Here is a 23260-nt window from a genome sequence, read left to right as displayed (position 1 = left end):
TTATTCACCTTCATCTGACATTTTGTTCAATAACATATTTACAGCTGATTCCACTGTACAGTACACAATATGTACACAACATGTACAACTTGACAAATAAGAGACACTTCATCAACTTTACTGACATTATAACAATAGCAATGAGGGAGAAACTCACATGTTTAAATGTAAACATTGATTTCCAGTTGACACCTGAGCGCTACAAGTCATCAACATAAAAGAAATTATAAACCAACTCATGAGGCCCATCTACAGTCTCATATACAAAAGCTGTGTGTGACATTAAGTCTGAGGTACTTTCAGTTAGTTTCATTTCAGTTTCAGTTCAACACACATGCACGGTACGACAAGAACAAGGTGGGAACTCAATTAAACGTTGAACACTATCGCTACTTGAACGTGAAAATTGTCTAATCCGATTATGTGGCTTCAAATGTAGGCCTGTGTATAAAGTGGTATGTGTTATGATAGCCTATGTCCACCCTGTTCACCACCATGCATGTTAGCATGTTAATTAGCATAAAGTAGGGCTGAGGCTGATGGGAATGTCTTTAGATTTGAGAGTGAACAAAAGATCAAAATTCACCTGATGGTGCTAAATAAAAACATTAATCATAACCATAGTTATGACAATTAATCCAAGTTTGTAACAAAATATTTAATGTGATCCATCCAGTAGATGTTTGAGATGTTTCACTTAAAACCACAAATGAACTCATGAACTTCAGGGGGAATTAAGTCAGGGGAATCACCAAGTCATTAGGATTCATCTCCTCTGAATCATCAACGTCTGAACAAACATTTCTGGGCAAACTACACAACGGTTGTTGAGATAATTCAGTTTCGACTAAAGTAATGTAGCAACCAACTGAGCAGGACATCAATGATGTAACAGTGCTGGAATGACAAAAAATAATACAATACAACATACTGTATGTAGTTAAAGTTACTAAAAATAAAGCAATACTACATACTGTATGTATTTAACCTTTAAAAACAGAGCAGATTAGACTAGACTGAATAGAATGGACTAGACTGGAACAGAATAGAATAGACTAGAATACATTAAAATAGAATTGAACAGACTAGAACAGAACAGACTAAAACAGAGTAGACTAGAGTAGAATAGAATAGCAAAGAACAGACTAGAACAGAATAGAATAGAACCAAAAAGACTAGACCAGTACAGACTAGACTAAAATAGAATAGAACAGGATACTAAAATCATTCCAAGTAAATGAATAGCTCTTGCACTTGTTAATTGTTGTTGCCACATATTAATTCCTAACGTGGTGCATTGTGAAAGAATAATCAAACACATCTGGTCCATTAGTGTCAGAACCAGTAAAAAACAATGTCTGTTAAGCGACCGAGCGCTCAGAAGAAAACTAAAAGCCTCGGGTAAACTGAGATAAATTTCACAAGCAGGAGCTACAGTCCCTCCTCAGGAATGTTATCCGGCAGTAACTCAGATCAGAGTGTATGTCCTGTGTAAAACTGTCATACACAGGACAGGGAGCGTCCTGTGTGCTGGTTGTGCTATAGATCCCTCCTCCGTATCTACTCTTTATGACAGCCTGACACTGTCATTACCATCGCTCCCCAAGGCAACTTGGACCATTAAGTTAAGTGCTCGGAGTCCTCTTGTGTAACAAACACATTTTCATAAACATGTTTCTTAAAGGACGCAGCTCGTCTCTGGCTCCATCTATTGCCTAACATCAGATGGAAAATGCAGGTCGGGAATCCCACCTCCTTTTAACTCACATCATGATCATGAGGATCTTTTTTCCCCCCCTCCCCTCTTAGTTCATGTTATTGTGACAATTGGTTTTCAACAACTTGTCAATAGTCAGCAGAGGGTGACTCATCATTTGACCTCAACGCAGCGGTACATCAGTGTGACGATGACCTTTATGTAGAGATCAAATTACCTGCCAGAGCAATGCGTAAAGCTCCCTAAACTCCACACTGTTTGTGAAAATGAGTGTCCCTGTTTTTCTTGCTGTTATTTCTCCACGTTAAGATAATTTTTTTTTTATCCCGTTCATTGAGCACGTGGAGCGTGGATGCTGGTTCAGGTCGTCTTTCTGCTCGAGGGAGAAAAACACTGAGCACTTGCCTCTGTTTTCCCTGACAGGCAATGGATCAAATTACAATGAACAAATATTAGCTTCAGCACTAAAATGTCATATTGACTTTCAGCAACCAATATCAACTGCATTGCATCAGTGAGCCACACATTCAGTACATGATGAAAGAAACAGAGAGAGAGAAAGAGGGAGTATAATAAACCGAGAGTTTCAGATGGTTGACAGTTGCTCCTGACATGCGGATGCCCGGCGAGTGGAGGGGCTGCATTTGGTCAACATGGTGATCTGGGTGCTGAAGTTGTTTCCGTTGCTGCCTATGGAGGGCTGCTGGTACTTGGTGTCAGCGCCCAGGAACCTCTGCAGCATCCATCTGCGCCACTTTCGCTTAATCTCCGACTGCACCTGCAGAGGAGAGAGAGACGAGGAAGAGGTAGGCAAACAGGATGAAGAGTTAAAGGTTGAGTGTGTAGAATTTAGTGGTGAAGTTGCATGTTGCAGCTGAATACCCCTCACCCTCCCCTTCCGAACATGAATGAGAACCTGCGGTTGCCTTCAATTGTCATAAAAACTCAAAAGATGTTTAGTTTTTCCAGTCTGGACTACTGTAAAAAAAACATGGCGGCCTCCGTAGAGACGACCCGCTTCCGATGTAAATATAACGTATTTAAATATAAAGGACCCATTCTTGGGTAAAGAAAACAACAATTCGTACAATTTAGATGAATCAGAATCAGAATCAGAATCAGAATTCTTTTTATTGCCAAGTATATTTACATATACAGGAAATTGCCTTTCACACAAGTGAAAACATCACTAGGATTATTTTATATTCAATGTCTGCCAATCGATCCCTTTAACCTGAATCTTACACACTGAACCTTAAAGCGGGTATGATAGAGTGGGGAGGTAAAAGGACATTTAGCGTTTGTACGTTTGTGTTTACTCACCTCTCCGTTCAAAAAGCAGTACAGAACTGCAACGACAAACCCCTGTTGAAGAGAGAAGCAGATAATATGCACTGTCTGATAAGAACTGTGCAGTTGAAAGTAAATACCAGCATGATAGTGATACAGCTGGGAAAACACTCAAAATGTTTGTGCATGAATAATGACTGTTAGATCATGACCAGCTTTAGGCTCAGGCCGGAGCTTCATCATTTAAATCTCTGGGAAGTTTTCCCGGGAGATTTCATTCTGAGCTGCAACAGTTATAAATTAGGAATACTTTCCATTGCTAGGTTTCCACATTCTCACTTGGCTCTCAGCGTTTACAATCAATTTAATACTCGGTAAATCATCAACCTCATTATTCAACTGTACAAAATTAAACACGTCAGCTACGCAAACCATTTGTTTACTCAATCAGATGACCCAATTTCATTACTGAACTTTACTCAACTTTCAGTTTTTCTTCCTATCTGGGGCCGTACTTGATAAGGGGCTGCTGAACACCTTGTGTGCTGTCATGCAATGTTACCTGAAAGGAGCCTAGAATGAGATCGAATACCATCCTGACTTGAGGGTGGATGTGGTCTGGAATGAAGGCAAAAAGGATGTAGTTGATCCCAAAGAGAGGAATCAACAACAGTGTGGATTTAGCCAGTCTCCTAAAAAATAGAAAAAGAAGAAAGACAAGACAAGACACTTCTTAAATCTCCCATCCATTCGAGGCTAGAGTATTAATGTATAGACTATTATAGCTCACCAATGGTAACATAAGGGCAGACACAAATATTCAAAAATCTATACTCTAACTCTACTGTATCCCATGCTCCAATAGAGAGGTTGACATTTGACAGTGAACACCTACGAGTACTGGTTGGATTCCTTTCTTCCGATGTCGGGGCAATTCATCTTCTGTCGCAGAATCCGGATTATACAAATGAAGAGGAAAAAGTTCCCCTGCCAAGACAATTAATTAATTAATTAATGCGATTGCATTACAGAGAGTTGCATGTAACATGTTACTTATGAAAAGGTGCAGAGTCTCACAAGTATGGTGACTAAGATAGGTGTTTTGATGATCCACCATGGACTGTCATCGATCGTCTCCCAGCATCTGTCAGTGGAGAAAAGAAAGTCAGAATGAATGTTTCTATCCATCCAACCATTATCTATACTGCTGAAGTGGAGCTGGAGTCAATCCTAGCCCACATTGGGCAAAAGGCAGGGTACACCCTGAACATTTTGCCAGCCCATTGCCGGGTCAGCATACAGAGACACACAACCATTCACACTGAGATTCTCCAGTTAATCTTATCTCAATCTGCATGTCTTTCGACTGTGGGACGAAGCCAGAGTACCAGGGGAAAACCTAGACATGTGAAGAACATGCAAACTCCACACAAAAAGACCCCCAGACAAACTGCGATTCCAACCAAGAAAGTTAGGATAAATTATTTCTCCTAAAAAAATTTAAAGTTTAACTACCATTATTGTATACATTTAAAACACATTTATCCTTACAAAGCTTTATAAGAGAAAAAAGAGCTTGTTACATAGGTGTAGTGCTGATGGAGCCCACCAGAACAATAATCTTTCTTTCTCCAAGTAAGGAAATAGAATTGTTATGGAAGTCCTTATTCGGCTGCATATATATATTTTTAGCTGCTTGAAGATATGTCTCCTGTGTCATAACAAACAACCAATAAAAACATTCTCTAATCTTCTCCCTTCTACCATCTCTGTATTTTTAATGGCCCCGGTCATTTAGGTGCACATGAGAGCGTATTCAGTGTGCGTGTGTGAGCCAGGACTGGACTTGTTTCACCAACCTGACCCATGTACCCTTCCCACGTGCATGCGGATAAATCCTGGGCTTAATTTCTTTCGCAGTCCAACCCGGGGCTGTACCGGGATGAGTGCAACCCTCTGGGGGTATCATCATTTCTCAATGATCAGCTGGAGCAGCACAGTCTCCAAGGATACATTGAACAAGAACACAATCTTAACATGGAAACTAGATCCCCAAGATGTTGAACAAATATAGAGAAATTGCGTGCTCTGATGCATAGATATATATCATATTATATCATATATCTTATATAATATATATTATACCCAGCCTGGATAAAGCTGAGCTGGTGTAGATTAACTGTATCCATGGGCCCGTCTGTTCCCGACCACTGACAAATGATGCTGCCTCCAGAGAGTCAGACCTCTCAGTATTACTAGTAAGAGGACTGGCTTCTTATTATAGACAGTATATACGTATATACACATCACCCACCATGTTCAATAAGAGCAGAATCTTCAGAACATGAAAAAGAGCCATGTTCATTAATGTATCTCTTCTCTGCACATGTTAGATCATATAACAATATAGGAAGTTATCGCATAATAAAGTTAAATTGTTTGTGTTATAACAAGACACATTTTTGTTATTACAAGAAAATATTCTTGTTACATAATAATAAAGTTTCTTGTGTGGCTTAATAAGGTGAAAATATCTTGTTATAACAAACTTTTTAGAGTAAACCACATTGTTCTATTTGTGTCTGTGTTCTGTCTTTAGCAACACACTAAGGCAAAAGCTTGTTCACCCTAAAGACACAAACTGAACAATGTGGTTCATGCAGTCCAATCCAATGAGGATTGCTCAGACCTTTCTTTTTCTGCTGTAGCAGTAATAACATTATGCACCTGCATACATGTGCCTTGTAGGTGTGCTCCGCTACTTAAACAAACATCACTACGCCTCTGCCTTTGGAGTATTTAAACCGCATCTACAAACAAAATAATTTCGCTTCTGTTGTTTGTGAACTAACCAGCTAGTCAAATAAATGAATTGAAATATGAGATTCAAAAGCGGCTTAACCACATTGAATGACATGATGAAATGACACAAATGTTTAACTGTCTTGTAGGTTCTGGCGTGACTATAAAGCCAGTGGAAATTACACATACTGTAACTAGAAGGGCTCTCGGAGAATGCAAATCTCCGCCAAGGCGAACGGCCAATCTCGCCATGTTTAAGAAATGTCCCACCCATCCACAAAATTTCATGGAAATCAGTTCAGTAGTTTTTGAGAACATAACCTCCTTGGTGAAGGTAATCATTTATATATAGTAAAACACATTTAAAAAAAGTTTGGCCTCAAATAATTTGAAACAAATATGGTGTAACTGCATTTTGGCTTTACCATGAAACACTCATTTATTTGTGTGCTGCTCATCAATAGTTTAACAAAGAAGTCACCATTTGCAGTCATTTGCCTTCCTGCCAGTGAAAAGCTTTGAAATGAACCCATTTAATCTAAAGGGAAGGCTGGTGATATCCCTTTTATCAACAAGATTAAAGTCCAGACAAAGGAGTAACTCACCCAGGATCGTTTAAATATGCCTTGGTAATCACCCACGCCGAGATAAAGATAGTTGGAGCCCCTATAAACAAGACAAGACAATTTGTAAATTAAATCAACATTAAAATAATCTCAATGAGAAAATGTCAATTATGTCCACTGTGTTCAAACAAACATTACCAAATATGACATTGAGTGGTGTGTGCACTGTTAATCTTTTGGATGATTTTATTGCTTTAAAGTGAAATTGCATTTTGGATACGCTCATCATTTTTAACTGGAACAACATATTTGCTCTGTGCCAATATTGGCTCATGGGGGGTATCTGCAGGGAAGCTGCACGCTTGTTTCCACTTTCCTGCCGTCAGACGCAGCATCTCAGGCCTATTTATAGTCACTTTATTGGTGCGATGGGAAAAAAAAGGGGAGAGAAAATTGGGGAGAGGTTGCTGAATGTTCATTTCAAAGCCAAGCAGCAGTGGAATTTTAGGACAAGAGGCCAAATTAAGTATTTGAAAGATGAAAGTGTTGGACAGAAATAGTGTCACGAGATGAATGCACTAAAGAGCTCAGCCAATTCTTCTGTATTAATACATGCACGTTATGGTGAACCCTTACAAAAAGCCAGAGGTGTAGTGAGTGGACCAAGAGCTCAAAGGAGCATCCTTGCTGCCTCAGCAACCATTAGACTGATAGTAGAAGTTCAAATCCACATTGTTTGATCTGTTTTATTGAGACAATGTGTCTGCCATAAATTCAGAAATTATTTAAATGAGCTATAAGCAGCAGAAGCATAGCAGGACTGAATTATAACAAGAGCAGAGTGGCAACTGCCTGCTGCTGCTCATCTAAAGCTGGCAGCAGGACTCATTCATATGCAGATGGAAAGGCACAGCATTTCCCCCCATAGCTACAGCATTTATTAAACCTCACTTCCATTAACATATGATCACGTATGTTGTGGCTGTTGTAGTAGAGACACAACAGACTTTCAGGTTGCCCGATGATTGCATTTGACGATCTCTGGTTCCCACTCCAGGCAAATGGCTGGATCGAATGTCCTTGAAAATGAGCTTGTGCGTGCCATCACTATTCATAGACATATGGCATGGTAGCCAGCACGTACCCCATCCGACCAGGATGTACCACCAGAAGTACTTCCTCTCGGAGAAGAAGGAGACGGCTAACAGGGTGTGGAGGTAGAGGCCCTCCACCAGCAGCCAGAAGTAACTCGCCATGATGCCATACTGGAAGAAGACCACCACTGCCTTGCAGCCCACCTAAAAAACAGACCATTGTGTTAGTGGCTCATTGCTTTACCAGTGAATGTACACAAATTAAATTCTATCACAAGTCAGATGATGAAGACAAATTCGTTGCCGGCAGACGAGGCTACATGGAGAACGGTTTTAGTAAATTACTCTGAAATAAGTATTGATGTCAGACTTAAAAATAAAATTATTCTGTTAGACTTGGCAAGTCACTAATCAAACGCAGCAGTGAGGAGACGTCATTATTACAATGAATATGAACATAATCTACTGTGAGTAGAGAAAATTCTACATGGGTTATGATTGTGCTGAATCTGATAATGCAAATGGACTTCTAGACTGATTAAATCTGCAATCAAAGTGTATTTCAGATTCATATTGATGGTTTCAATCTCAAGTGCCACACATGGGAAGATACTGATGTTTGTGGCTCAGGGGGCGTAACAGATGCCGTCGCAATACCTGCTCTGCAAATGTTACTCAATAGGTCTGCAGTATGTGACACTATTTAAATAGTCTGCATTTATATTGTGCTTTTCTAGTCTTGACGACCACTAAAAGCTCTTTACAGTATAGTTCTATCAATCACCCATTCACACAGACATTCATACAGTGCATCTACGTCCAGCACTTTCTTTATCACACATCACTCATACACTGCCGGCACAGCTATCAGGGGCAATTTGGGGTTCAGTATCTTGCCCAAGGGCACGCTGAATGGGGGAGAGTGGGATCGAACCACTGACCTCAGTGGATGACTCGTTCTATCTACTGAGCCACAGCTCACAGAAACCACTGAACAATGGTAGAGGTAAAAATTCAGTGTCGTGAATATCTTCGCAGGGATATCTTTTACTGCTTATGAACTTAACTTTCTATTTGTATTAGGAAAATTATGCTCTGGATGTGGTTCAACATGTTGTGGCATACATTTATTTGGTTTGTTGCTGCAAATAATTGTAGGATAAGTTAGCCATCTCCTGGTTACAGCTTCCGATTTAACATTAAAATGGAAATCAGTGTCCTGGCACATCTTTGTAGTCATGCATCCTCTCTTTCACTGGTCCCTGTCACTTGATGCAGTCTCTCCCTGCTGAAGGTTTCTTTGCATTTTCTTCTTAAAGAAGTGAAACCATATTCTCTGAGATTGCACCAAGATAAATGTACCAGTGTATTGTCGAGGTGGATTGACTTTCTCCACAGACAAGACTTTACATGACAGATGAGTGCACAACATGAATTCTACTCTTAGTCCCAGTTGTGTTTTACTTTGTGTTGGTTATAGTAAAGTTGGTATCAGAAATGAAAGCCAATGAAAAATGTAACCTTGTTTTTTATGATGTATATCTGTAAAAAACAGGCATGAAGTAAAACATTTGTAATAGTCTGTTGCAAAACCTCTGATTGCCAATAAAAAGCTAAATGGAAACCCCAACCAAAAAACTGAACGTCCTCCTCAGATGTGCTTCATATTCTAAGGTAATTCAGTATAATATTGAGCCTATTGATCTTTGTCATTAGAGCTGAAATCTTTGCGATATAATGAAAACCACAGTTTTACCAGCATGGAAACACATGTTACTTGTATTAGTGTAACTTGATTTCTTCCATCACTGGCCCAATGTTTTTGTTGTAATCTCTGCATTCTAAAAATGTCTGCCTTGTTTGATCCTGAACTAGTGCAGTGCCCGTTGTAAACCTGCTAGTTATTCCTTAGTGAGTCCTCTTCAAACAGTTCCACAATATAATGTCACCTTTTCTATGGTGCAGAGTGAAGTGAGAACAGTTTGTGTTGATCCCACATGGTTAATCTGCATGTGAAGATTTTATAGTCAATGTTTTTCACAATATGAAACTGAATTTGCTTAATTACTATTCACGTATGTGGCTTTGATACACACACGTTGTAATGATTTACCGAACTGGTTATTTTTACATACATAGAATGTCGGTTATTTCATAAGTCTGTTAAGCAATTCACACAATCTTTAAACCTGCACGTTCACAACTTTTCAAAATAAAGTTTTGTAATTCTGCTCATTAAGCATTGCAGAAACAAAACAAACATTGTGCTTTTTAGTTCCAAGGTTGTTTATAAAGGTTTTGTTCTTTGCAGGAGTTTTAGGAATTTGCATTCTTCCAAATGATATTTTAAATTAGGTTTTTCCAGTTTGACATCATCTCTGTTACCCTGTCATGTGTTGCTTTCTACAAAAAAAATTCCGTCTTCACTAAATTAAGAGTTGAGAGAGTGAGCAGCTGTGTTAGGACAATCTGTGTACCCTGAAGAGGAAATATCTGAATTAAGCCATTAACGATCGGTTAGAGACAGTGAAGCAGGTGATTTACAGTCTGCTGATCTAATCCTCTCTTGTGATAAAACAGTAGATTCAGCTGGAGCGAGATTTGAGCCTACACCAGTGACGCTGGTGACCTGATCAATCAAATAAAATAAAAAAAGCCTCATGAAAGTGGAACTAGATCCTGGAGTTTATCTGGCTCCTTATCTCACATACAGCACTTACGATACTTTAACGATCATGTGGCTCGAGACACGTTGATCAAAACTCTTAATGTGATTTATTGACAAAGCTGTCTGTTGTTCAGGTTTATGTTCGGCAAACAGGAACTCTCACAACATCCTGCTGGACACATGAATGGGGAAATGGCACATAAGGAGTGGACGCCACTCAGCAAACAGTGCTACACCCAGGAGCACTTGAGCTCTCGCAGGTTAAGTAAACTCTGAGACAAAGATTTAAAGTCAGTAAAGTCTGCGTGCGTGAGTAATTAAATAGATGCAGTACAAAAACTTCAGTGCTGCTTGCTTTCAATTGAGGAGTTAACTTGATCTACGTGGAGCAGGACCTTTGATTATACAGGGAAGAAAATCGATAAACTGTGCGGCTTTGCTAATAAAACCGACATATTGGCGAATGAGGCAGGAGTGTTCAACAGCACGGAGAGAGAGGGGTGTGGGGGGAGTGTAGAGCGCTCTCACAGATGATTGGCAGTTTTCTGTCTCGCCAACATCGTACAGAACCACGTCCTTGATGAACACCGCTACGGCCTTCAGTATGAAAGACACAAAGAGATGCATGTGGATGCAGTTTCTCGTGCAGTGCAGCTTCCTGTAAAGAAATAAACCAGACAAATTAAGTCTACTTTTAAAACTTCAAGTCTATTTAAAAGCAAGTACTTACTTTAACGCAAGTTGAAAAGTTAATGTGATTTAACTGGACTTTGAGTACATTGTCCATTTGTCCATATATTTGTACTTTCACTTAAGTAAAAGCTTTCAGCTCTTCCTCCACCATTATATGTAGTGAACAGTGTAGCCATTATAAACACTTACTGTACATGACTCATACCCTGTGATGGGCTCCTACTGTGCTGAACCATGCTGTTTTCTAAATGTCAAGTCATCTGTATCTGTTTCATACTTCATATGGAATTCATCTTCCAGTTGAAACATATATTTATCAGGCAGAAAAAAAGTGAAAAACTCATGACTTGACATCAGAACAGAAGTAAACATGGACAAATCAGGCGTTTTTCTCTGAGAAAAATGTCACTAATCTAAATTTTCTCTGCTGGATGCTTTCCAACAAATGCCTTCCCGGTGAGCTTATGATTGGAGGGTGAATTGTGTAAACCCATCAGGAGAATTGGCCCAGAAGAAACGGGCGCGATGACACACAACATCGGCCAGCTGCCTGAACACCGCGGCTGCAGCTGAACATAAACAGTCAAACGCTGTTCACATCCTGTGTCTCTGCTCACATGTCCAAACCATTGGCATTTCTTAAGGCCGAGGAGTAAACACATCCCCTGTTGTTTAGCCCATAACACACAAACAGTCCGAAAGCAAACACACCCAAATGAAGAGTGGGGCCTTTAATAGAAGCTACACACCAACCTCATAAACCTATTCTAATGATGCGTGCTGTTCCATGCCAACATGAACACATATTTTCTCTCTGCAACCATATAGGACTGATGGGAACACGCTGTGAACAACAGCAGCTCGTCTTAAGTGCATGGACTTTATGGCCACTTGCACTCGACCACTTTGCTTGAGAGATGCTGCAGCAGCAGATCGTGTCAAATTTGAACAACAATTTCTTTTTGTCAGTCACATTACTGTGTGAAAAACACAGTAAAACTTCTATAAAATGCAGGAAGTACGGTGTGAAACCGGAATTTTATTGTTGTAAATGATGGAAAAAAGGTGTTTGATTGCCTTCATGCGGGGACATTAGGGGAAGATTGATGGATCTACTTACCGAAAGAGACACAGTATGACGATGGCAACCGTGAGAGAGATGAGCGACACGCTGTGGCCAATGGTGTAACCCACTTTGATGGCGGTGAAGAAGTGTCCCTGCAAAGAAAAGTTACACAAATTGAAAACAAATCATCTGGAGTGACAATTAACTTGTCGACCACACAACCATAGGAACATGGGGCCATTGTGGGGGTTTAAACTGGTTGCCATACTGACCGTATTATCATCAATGGTGCTGTTGGGATTGTATCCGCAGTCCATTATGTAGGAGTCCATGCTGATCGGGGTCCAGCCGTCCTCAGTGCAGGTCTTTGACAGGTTACCTAATGAGCAGAGGGGCAGAGGGAATACTCAACATTACTCTTATAGAATACAATTAAGCTGAAGCTGTGGCAGCTTCAGTGTGTTCCAAATAAATGTGTAATGTATTACTGTGTGTGTGTGTGTGTGTGTGTGTGTGTGTGTGTGTGTGTGTGTGTGTGTGTGTGTGTGTGTGTGTGTGTGTGTGTGTGTGTGTGTGTGTGTGTAAGAGAGTGTGTTTGTGTGTGACCTGCAAGGCAAAAACAATGCTCACAATTAATTATGTCACTCTGAGATGCATGTGTCTCAGTGGAATACTCTCATATACAAAAAGGAAGTAGAAGGAAAGAGTGAAGGGGATCAGTACGCCCCACTGGCTCAGAGATGCCAGGACTGTTCCCATGTGTATTTGCCTCTATATGTTTCTTAAGAAGACTGCCAGGTTGCACACACACACCAGGAGGCCAACAGTGGAGCAGAGAGATATTTTTACACTGGCCTGCCCATGCCCTTTTGCTGGCTGGTAGTGAAAGTAGAACAAAATAGAACAGAGCAGAGTTGAGTGAGAGAGAAAAAAGTGAATGAAGGGTTAGGGTTCGGGTTCAATCCTAACCCCATACTCCCTTCCTTAAATTATTTATATACAGCTGCATCAGAGTAAATGAGACAAAAAAGGAAAATTGTAATCTTGGGATTGTTTAATGTCTGTATCACTTAAAAACAAGGACACAGATACAAATTTTATTCAAAGCTAATTCAGTGAAAACAACTGAGATGTATTAGGACCTCCTCGTTAGTTTTAATGACCGCATCTATGTGCAGCACTACATCAATATCAGAATCAGACATCTATCACACAATGAAATTATAAAAAAATAAATAAATGAGAAATTGACTTGAGTACAAACAAGTACTTCATGGGTATAAACATGATCTAAATGAAATCCATTGTTTTTCATATTTAGATCATGTTGCAGACAAAGATGTGTTGCAGAAGAGTTGTCAGGAGTTATCAGACTTTTATACTGAAAATTCAACAAGTAAATGCCTCACTATTCAGATGAGGCACTAATCATTAATAAGACGTCTCTGTGATTTAGCTAAGTCTCTTATTGTGTAACATTTATTTGTTGCATTTCTCCATTTCCTATCCTGTAAATATAAGAAAATAAGCTGTGTGTGTTGGCGACAATTTAATCCGCGTGCTAAATGCAAGTGTGGAAATCTAAATGTAGAACATTCCTCACATTTCCCAACCATATCGCTGCACAAGCCACTATCAAATCAAGACCGTGTTGGGAAATGACCAACAATCCAAAGTCTTAGAATGTATTTGGCATTAAAATACGGTCAGCTCACAAATACCTGAGTGGCGTATTGCAGAGAAGACGAAGGCTTAGCCTCCTCAAACAACATGACAAGACACAAAGGCGATGATAAGCCCCTGTTGTTTCAGTCCATGCCACCACTGGATTTGGCTTGTTTGAGGGATTGCCAGAAGAATGCTTTCATCATCCCCCAAAACATGACAGCAAGGATTTTCAGAGTAATGCACGACAACCAGGAGAACTCAAACAAGTTAATCACCCCATCATCGGTTTGATTTCCAGGATTTTTATATATGTGCTTTTCTGTCAATGTTAAACAGTCAAATGCTTTATCCTTCCTAATTATAACTCGGAGGAAGATTCATATTAGCTTGCCATGAACAGCTTGAGCTCAGCTTAATATTGTGGCATGAAGGTGAAGCCACTGAGACAGAGACTGAGTCACACTGAGCCTGAAGAGAGGGTGAGTTGCTCGTCTTATTAAAAGAGATGAATGACTGTATGTTTGCGTAAGACCCACTAGGAGTTCATGAAAATGGCAAACTCTATCTCAACAAAATTTATGACTTGGCCCCTGAATCTCTGGCGCCATGTTTCTGTTCCTTGTTTTTTTTGTTGTTGTGTGAAATCAATGGCTCGAGATGTGTCAATAATCTCTTTCACAACTGTTAAATTCACAAGAAGGGCAACTTCTTGAAAACTATACATGATTCTCTAAAATGCTTCCCTTCTCAATGTTCTGAAACCTGAAAACAGGACACTAGTACACAAACAAGGCTGTTTCACTTGGTCCCTGACATGCTCACACTTGGAGATGAAAGGCTCTTACCTGTCTCCAACAATAATTTACAATGCAAATAATCTGACTGTTTATCAACCCCTAATTAAGTCCTTGCTACATGACCTAAGAGCGGATCAGGTTTAACCAGCAGAGACCTGCACTGATTCGCTGATTTACTGCATAATTTACATCATGCACATCAGTGGAGCAGAGGTCACTTACAATCCCCCCCGTCTTTCTTGTAAGGCCTCTGCACGTCATTCTGGTCCCTTGAACAGCAAAGGCCTGTTGATCCTGTGAACCTCTGACATGTCTGCAAAATATACTTCTGCCTTCAACCCCACAAATCTGGCAATTCCACATCTGTCTCTCTCTTTTCCCAGGAGAGCATTCCTCTCTCAGGTCACACCATCTCCCATCTGGGTCACATCACTGCTCCCCCCCCAAAAAACGTCTTTCTCCACATAGAGCGTTGCTTACTGATAGTAAGTCTTTGGTTCGAGTTCCTTCCTATGCCCTAAATACGATTGGGGGGAAATACTGGTTAGTGTACATGGGGAGAGAGCCACCTCAGGCAGGTTCAATGTAAAAGCACTGCAGTCACTAACAGCTGGAATCTGTTGACCTTACACTTGTTCATAGTACAGATAAGGCTGTGGGTATCTGATTTTGGGAACATGTTTTTATACAAATATTAACACATCCAACGCAAAGCAACATTAGCATTACATTAACATTACCACCGACAAGGAGGTTATGTTTTCACCCCTGTCCATTCTAGTTTGAAGGGTTTTTTTCAGATATCTTTATGAATCTGCACCAATATTCACTTTCGTTTTAGTCGTTTTTTAACATCTACCTGTACTGACACAAAATATGGCTCTTTAGCCACCAAATGCTGCAGCACTGCAGTAGCTTATCACCAACCTTGTCTGTATTAGGTACAGGTTTCAGTAAGGTACTTACTGAAAACAGCTGCCACCTCCTCCCTTAAACCATGTTCATGAGAGCAATTACAGTTTGTGGGCCATAAACTCAAAACAATGCTAAAAAGCTAAACAGCTCTTTAGAGCTGATAGAAAATGCAGAGTTGATGCAATTCTCTGTAGGTTTTGTCACTATGACTGACACATATACAGGAGATATAAACACAGGTTTTGACCATATAAAAAAACAGCAGCATTGTAAATGCAACAACAACATATTATTACATGAAAATGTGATATGGTGAATTTGTTTAGCATTCATTTGGACCTGTTGTTTCTGTCCATAGGATGCAGGTAAGCCCAACATTTTTTTATTTTAGATTTGTTTAGGTCTTCACCACCTGAGGGAACTATATAGATGTTAAATGCTGCAATATCTTCACAAGCAAGTCACTTTGCTGTTGCTGATTGGGCCTGACCCTGTAACGTACAGTGACTATATCAGAACAAAAACAATGCCTTTTTTTGGTAGTAAAAAACTATGCTATGAGATCAGTGAACCAAAACAATGAGCTAAAGATGCTAAAATACCAAGGGAACTGTACAGTTGTTGTAATGCTCTATGGATTCATCAATATCACTGGCACACATACAGTACAGTGCACATACAGTAGCTATTTAATTGGTTGTAAATATTTTTAAAAACTGATGAGTGTTCCTTGAAAGGACCATGTCCCTGAGTCAGTGTTCTCTAAATACAAATACAAAACTGCATCAACTCTTACAGCATAATTACACTGAGGAGACTCGTGGTAATTAATGACAAATGGAGATATACGGGAAATTCAGGAAGTACTGTACAAACACATGTTAATTCATCCTGTAAATTCTCAAGAGAGTGGTTTCCCTTAGCGATACATAATTCGTACTGCTTCCCTGTGAGGCTTCTCATAGATAAAACCAGGACAAACATATGTTGTGGGTGGATGATGCCAGGATGAGAAGTTTGTCTTTTTTGGCTCGGCTGTGCCATGTGTTTTGAGTTTTACGATACTCTAAATTATGAGATGGGCGGTCAGGAAGCATAGAAACAACAGGGGATCATGGGCAACAATGACATCATGAGAATAAGTTGTTAAGATGCCATCTGTACTTCATAATTTCTACTTTTGGTCTCAAATATGGAGCATTATGATGCCAATAGAGATTCAACAGCAGATGACAACAACAAATGAGAGGTTAAAGGGATAGTTCCCCGAAAAATGAAAATGCACTCATCATCTACTCACCACTATGCCGATGGAGGGGTGGGTGAAGTGTTTGAGTCCACAAAACATTTTTGGAGTTTATGTGGTAAACAGTGTTGCAGCCAAATCCAATACAATTGAAGTAACTGGGGACCCCAAACGTAATGAGTGAATTTAGATTTTTTTTTTTGGTGAAATGTCCCTTTATTGTAGGATCAAGATGAGCAGAATTTCTGTCATTATCTTACACAGTATGAGACACATAGTCAGCTGATCCATGTCATTATAAAAACATGGATTAGAGCATTTGCTAATTGGTTTGTTCAGTTGCGAGCCCATTTATCTTTCCTACTTTTCATTTTCCTTCTTATCTACAAGGATGGCACTGACCATTACTTCACAGATTTTCTCAGACAGGTGTCACCATTTCAATAAACCTCATTGAGGAGATAATGTGAATTAAATTCTAAATCTCAGTGCCAGTGACCCCTAACTTTGCATGATTGCAAGATCTACCTTAACGTTTCTACCAAAAGGGCTGACAAACCTCTGAGATTACGGACCATCACACAAACCAACACAGAGTAGTCACTTCTTTTCGTTCTTTCACACACAAACAGCCTATTTAGCAAATGTGATTCTTACGTGTAAGGACATCCCTGGAGAAGTAGAAGAGGTATTTGGGACAAGGGATGGTAACCACCTCTCCGATGTCAGCACTGGGCCAGCAGGTGATCTTGTCCCACGTCCCACTGCAACCTGACAGAGAGAGCGAAACAACATTTGTCAAACATGAAGATACCATACAATCGAAGAGAACACGCTTTCAACACAAGATTTTGGACAGAAAGTGTTTGATGCTGTTGTAACATTAATCAGGTCCACAGACAAACAACAGTCTGATTAAAGGTGGAGCACTGAAGTTCCCATGGCAGCCACAGCGTGTGAGCTCAGGTCAGCTGTCGTTACAGCCAGGCTGGGTTCCAAACAGCAGATGACCAAAGTTAACACGCAGCCAACATGACTAATAAAACAGCTCCCTGTGCTTCGTTACACATTATCATTTCAACATATAGTGTGTTTGGTCTCTGGATGCAGAATCAGGTCACAGCACTTGAAAATCAGCACCTGCGCAACAGTTTAACAACATGATAAATCAGTTGGCCAAGTGAGATATACAACATCACCCGGAGGATTTACCTGGATTTACATTTGATTAAATCTATAGCGTGCAACGTGATATTTAAATGAAAAAATAATTAGTGTTTAATGACTTTTACTGTGTGAAAGCAAATACAGTCTCCTGAAACCTGCAGTTCGGAAAGACAGTGTTAACGTTACACTGGCAGGTAATAGAGGCTAAACAAAGTAGAGTCATCGCCCTATAGAATATAAATGTGTGCTGTAAGTGCGCAACACTCCACTTAGCAATGTGTAATTTTTTTCATGAAAATGTCCTTTTGTGCACAGTTTTTTGAATAATTGACCTGCCTATAAACAGTCTATATATGCATATATACATATATTTATTTCAATATCTCTTGATAGCAATGCACTTATACAGCATAAAACCTTTTGCAATTATCCTGCACCACTGCACTTTACTTAAAGGACAAGTGTGTAGAATCTAGTGATATCAAGTGGTAAAGTTGCATGTTGCAGCTGAATACTCCCTTACCTCAGCCTCCCCTTCTTAACATTAAGTGGAACCTGTGGTAGCCTTCAGTTTTCATAAAAACTTAAAAGATGTTTAGTTTCACCAGTTTGGACGACTGTAAAAAACATGGCAGCCTCCGTAGAGAAGACCTGCTCCTGATGTAGATATAAAGTAATTAAATAAAAAGGCCTATTCTAGGGTAAAGAAAAAAACAATTTGTACAATTTAGATGAAACACACTAGTAAAAACATCACTAGAATTATTTTATATTCAATTTCCACCTATAGACGTAAAACTTACACACTGGACCTTTAAGTACATTTTTCTACAAACAATATTTCCATCTGTAGTGAAAGGTTTATATTATGTACTAATTCTCTGCATTTTTATTTTATTTTGTATTTTTATATAATTTTTTACATATTCTATTGCCTTTTTCCTTCACCTGTCTACCTCATTCTGAAGTTGTGGCGTGTTGGATCGTGGGATCAATACAGTGTCATCTTACCTTTATTTCATCTGCAATTAATCGAAAAGACAAATCTGTTTCATTGTTGCACACCCACTGCTGTGTTCCATCTTCAAAGCATTTAGTGTTAATGGAAGATGAAGTGTGATCACTTTGAAACTAAACGTGAGCACATGTGACAACAAGTGGCTGGCTTTAGGTGAAAAACACTGTTCAACCATGCTCAGTGTAATGTGAAGCCAGAGGGGAGGTTTGAACAGCTTCTGTTGTCTTTAGAGCTTGTTGTGCCACTTTGGTGAATTTAGCAAATTTCAACAAGAAAGAATGTGCAGCCAAGACACATGCACACAAAACCCACATACCTGTTGTTCTGTTCTCAATCTGAGCCTCACACGCGTCTCTCTCTTTGTCTATCTCCCTCATCATGTCGCACATCTGATTCTGCACTGAAAACACCTGTGGAGAGAACATTTTAAACATGTTTTCTGTGCATCTCTGAGGTGACACTTCATTTGTCTGTTAGGAAAAGAGTTGTACAGCTTGAAACAGTGCTTCACACATGAAGGTAAGCGCAGCCATCGTCTCCCCTGAAGTCCGCCCGAGATGAACCAGCCGGAGCCACCATTAATCTCTCCAACCGGCACACATGGCAGACACAAAATCAATCTCTTGCCGGTGATTCAACAGTCATATTCCGTAGATTTGCATATTTTGAAATTGTGGGGAATCCTCAGGCATGAATTGGTTCCATATGAAGCTGAATCCATGAGGGTTTATCACCAGGGCATACAGACACCCTCTGCAGGACCACAAGATTTATTGCTGTTACTTAGGTGGATGAGTCTCTCTCTCTGTGGACATTAATCAGACTGGTAGTATGTGGCTATTGTAAACCAGAAAATGACTCCATATGACTCCAGCCTCTCTCCTCGCCACACAAGGTGACTCCCCCCTTTAAATTATGATTTATCTCACTCCTCGGGCCATGTCGCATGTCCTGTGATACTTTGGACTATGTGACTGCAGAACATGCTGTCAGTGATGGATCAGTGGTGCCTTCAGCGTTGCAAGCTGGAGTATCAGGAGAAAACGTCCTGCACTCCATTATCATGATGATTATCATTACTTTTACCTTCCTCACCCCGCACAACACTTCCCATCATTTCCCTCACTTGATTTATTTTATCACTGCTGGTATGGAAACATGGGTGTGTGCAAATGCTCATATAAAAGCCAGGTTGCTATTCTGAGGGATGTGACCTCCCCATTGAATTCCAGCATGAATCATACATGCTTCTCTACAGGAGACAGTTTGTGGATAAAGACAGTAGAGACCAGAGAGTACAGAGACAGACAAAGGAGGTCGTTGCCATGGCGTCCCTGTTGGGAGACAAGCGGACACCTTTAGTGGCTTCAGCAAGGACATAAAACACATGAGTGTCACTGAGGAACAATCACAATGTTCTGTTCGGTGTAAAATGTCATTAAGAAGCTGCTGGCTTCGTCTGTGGTGCCTGAGGAGACACACGCAAGACAGATGCTGAACCTGGAGAGAAGAGTGTGAACATGTGAGAAAACAGTGCTGATGCTGTAGGAAGTGTTGGGGACTTTAAACTTTAAAAAATGAAAAAGAGGGCTGGGGTTTCTGCTCCCCCTGCCCATCCACATGTTCCTATGGTCTCTCTCTCCTCTCTTCCCCGTTTTTATTTGCTCACCCTACCGGTCGAGGAACTGGTTCTGCTGGAGGTTCTTCCAGTTAAAAGGAAGTTTTTCTCTCCATAGTCCCCATGTGTTTGCTCATTGTGGGAACTGTTGGGTTGCTTTGTGATGTTGTAAGGTTTCTACCTCACTAAGAAAAGTGCCTTGAGATAACGTATATTAGGATTTGTCACTATACAAATACAATTTTACTGCATAATGGCCAGTGACATCGAGCTCCCCACCGGTGCGCAGCGCATCCAAAACTGGGTTTGGAGAGCACCGGCGTGCGCACCAACTTCCACTTATAGAAAACTCACCACTAGAATAATATGTGTTAACCTTTCATGGCCAAAATTAGGAGAGAAGCCGATAGAGAATCTGAAAAGCAGCACAAGTTGAAGTCATGGGGAAAAAAAGTCAAAGTGATCGAATATACTCACGGGCTCCAGAAACATGGAGAAAAGGAGAAACATCCCCTTTGAAACGTCTCCCGACATATCCGCCAAAGTATTTTATTTCGGTTAGTAAAAACGTATTAGATGTTAGATACAAAATTATTTGGTAAAAGAGGTGAAAATCTAGTAATAATCCTCCGCTGGTTTCTGTGCGTCCCTTTACTGACTCCGTGCGTTCTTGCGCACTGAAGTGAAGCGAATTGCTGCGCTCCTGAAACCCTTCTCCTCCTCCTCCTATCTCTCTGCCTTTACCTTGAACAACTTGCAAATAACCAATGAAACATCATCTGTGAACGTCAGTGGATGAGGGCGTAAACACGCAGCCAAGAGAGAGAGAGGGAAACTAATACATGCCTTTGTGTCATTGTGTACAGCCTGGGATCAGCATAAGCATTTTCATCATCATTATGACGTGTAGTTGCTTCACGGATTGAAGAATTTGCAGAAAAAATATGATCGGTAGGTTTAATACAATACATTGTTGAAGATTAAACTGATGGTTCTCAGGTTACAAAAAGAGCTTAAGGTTTCAGAGTTTAAACACTTTCACTTCCAATGTGGTTTTATCTAAATAACTTCAATGTCCAAACTGTTTCTTAAAGATTTAAGTCCATCAATGAAAACAGATTTGTGTATCAGATCGAATTATTCATATCAGTATCCCCCAGATTTATCTTGTGGCACTTTGGAGGAAGCCTGGCCCCAAGAGGAACCATAGGTTCTCCAGTTGTTTTTCAGCCAAGGACCCCCTCCCTACTAGATACAAAATATTCAGTGGACCCTCTCATGTATGTCCCTTGGAATAATTTGACATACTTGACACAGAGCATATATTTTTTACAATTCTTTGTGAAAGATCAACATAAGAAAAATGTCTTAGAAAGATATAAGACATGTATTAAAAATATTTTTACTATGTCAACACAGAATACCCTTATACCTAGTAGCCTAATATAAATGGATCAATCGGTAAACTTTTTCATGGACCCCGGGGTCTACAGACCCCCATTTGAGAACCACCGCTATAAACTACCAAACTGTAGATAATAGTCCTTTACAACTACAATATATAAATTCCTATACATTTTTTTAAAGATACATCTCTGATAATACTTCGGTACATTTACTTGAATACGATTTTTAAAGCAGTAATGTAATTCAATATTTGTTACATTGTTGTATTGGTAGCTACGTTTTTTCAGCAAATGGCCTGCAAGTAGGCTACTTCTTCCATACAGTGCTTATATATAAAGCAATTTATATACACAGCTATATACACTGCTCACAAAAATGAAGTGAACACATAATCATCACAGTAAAACACAAAGTGAGTCAAACTTCAGGAATATCAATCTGTCCATTTAGGAAGCACAAGTGATTGTGAATCAAATGCATCTGCTTTGGTGCAAATGAAAGTGACAACAGGTGCAATGGATGTAAAAGCAAGACAACCCCCCAAAAAGGGAATGGTTTTACACGTGGTGGCCACAGACAGTTGCTCTCTCCTCCTTCCTGACTGATTCTCCTGGTGCAGGACAATGCCCGGCCTCATGTGGCCAGACCGTGTGTGCAAGTTCCTGGATGACGGAGGCATTGATGCCATTGACTGGCCCTCACGTTCCCCTGTCCTAAATCCAATTGAGGACCTCTGGGACTATATGTATTGGTGCATCCGACGCCACCAATTACCGCCACAGACTGTCCAGGAGCTCAGTGATGCCCTGATCCAGGTGTGGAAGGAGATCCCCCAGGACACTATCCGCGGACTCATCAGGAGCATGCCCAGACGTTGTCGGAGGTGCATTCAGGCACGCCGAGGCCATACACACTACTGAGTCACATGAGTTGCCGTGTTTAAATTCACATAAGTTGCATCAGCCTGTGATTTAAAATTACTTTGATTTTCAGTGTGGTTTTGAATTCAGCCCTCAATGGGTTGATGATTTAGGTTTTTCCATTGACCGTTGTTACGTAATTTTATTCTGAACATGTGTAAAGATTTTCAACTTGAATAATTCGTTCATCAAGATCCGATGTGTGATTAAAGTGCTCCATGAATTTTTTGGAGCAGTGTGTATATACAGTATATACAGTTATATATGCAGCTATAAAAGTCCCTTGATTTTCAGACATGTGAGAATTAAACCTAAATAAATGTGTGGAATAAGGAAAAAATGAAAGCTTCTTTCTCACCAAAAATACTGTAGATCAGGTCATCAGGTTTATCAAAAGTGAATTATCATCCACAGTCCAACAAAGTACACACTAGGACTATTAAGACATTTTTGATTTATGGGCTCAGATCATGTAAAGAGCCATATAGACATGTAGATGAACTGTCAAGTTACATATAATAAAAAAATGTTTCTCTTCAGTTCCCAGATATTATAGAGCCGGCCACAGACGAAAAATTGCAGATAAGATACTGTGTATACGCAGAGAG

At 40.0% G+C, this 23260-nt stretch overlaps 1 protein-coding gene across 1 annotated transcript; it reads right to left on the bottom strand.

The window, feature by feature from the left end:
* Nucleotides 1-30: 30 nt before the first annotated feature.
* LOC118117705 (vasoactive intestinal polypeptide receptor) lies at nt 31-21056 on the bottom strand. The gene is made up of 13 exons (XM_035170184.2): nt 20803-21056; nt 19024-19117; nt 17180-17293; nt 12169-12275; nt 11951-12048; nt 10666-10795; nt 7520-7673; nt 6415-6475; nt 4085-4151; nt 3903-3994; nt 3570-3699; nt 3041-3082; nt 31-2495 (listed from the first exon to the last, which is right to left on the bottom strand). Exons 1-13 carry the CDS (start codon nt 20857-20859, stop codon nt 2304-2306), a joined length of 1338 nt encoding a protein of 445 aa, XP_035026075.2. The 5' UTR covers nt 20860-21056; the 3' UTR covers nt 31-2303.
* Nucleotides 21057-23260: the final 2204 nt, after the last annotated feature.

The sequence above is a fragment of the Hippoglossus stenolepis genome, chromosome 11, assembly GCF_022539355.2.
Source record: "Hippoglossus stenolepis isolate QCI-W04-F060 chromosome 11, HSTE1.2, whole genome shotgun sequence".
Classification (NCBI taxonomy): Eukaryota; Metazoa; Chordata; class Actinopteri; order Pleuronectiformes; family Pleuronectidae; genus Hippoglossus; species Hippoglossus stenolepis.
Note: the sequence above shows the minus strand (reverse complement) of the source record. Positions and strands in the feature narration are given on the sequence as shown.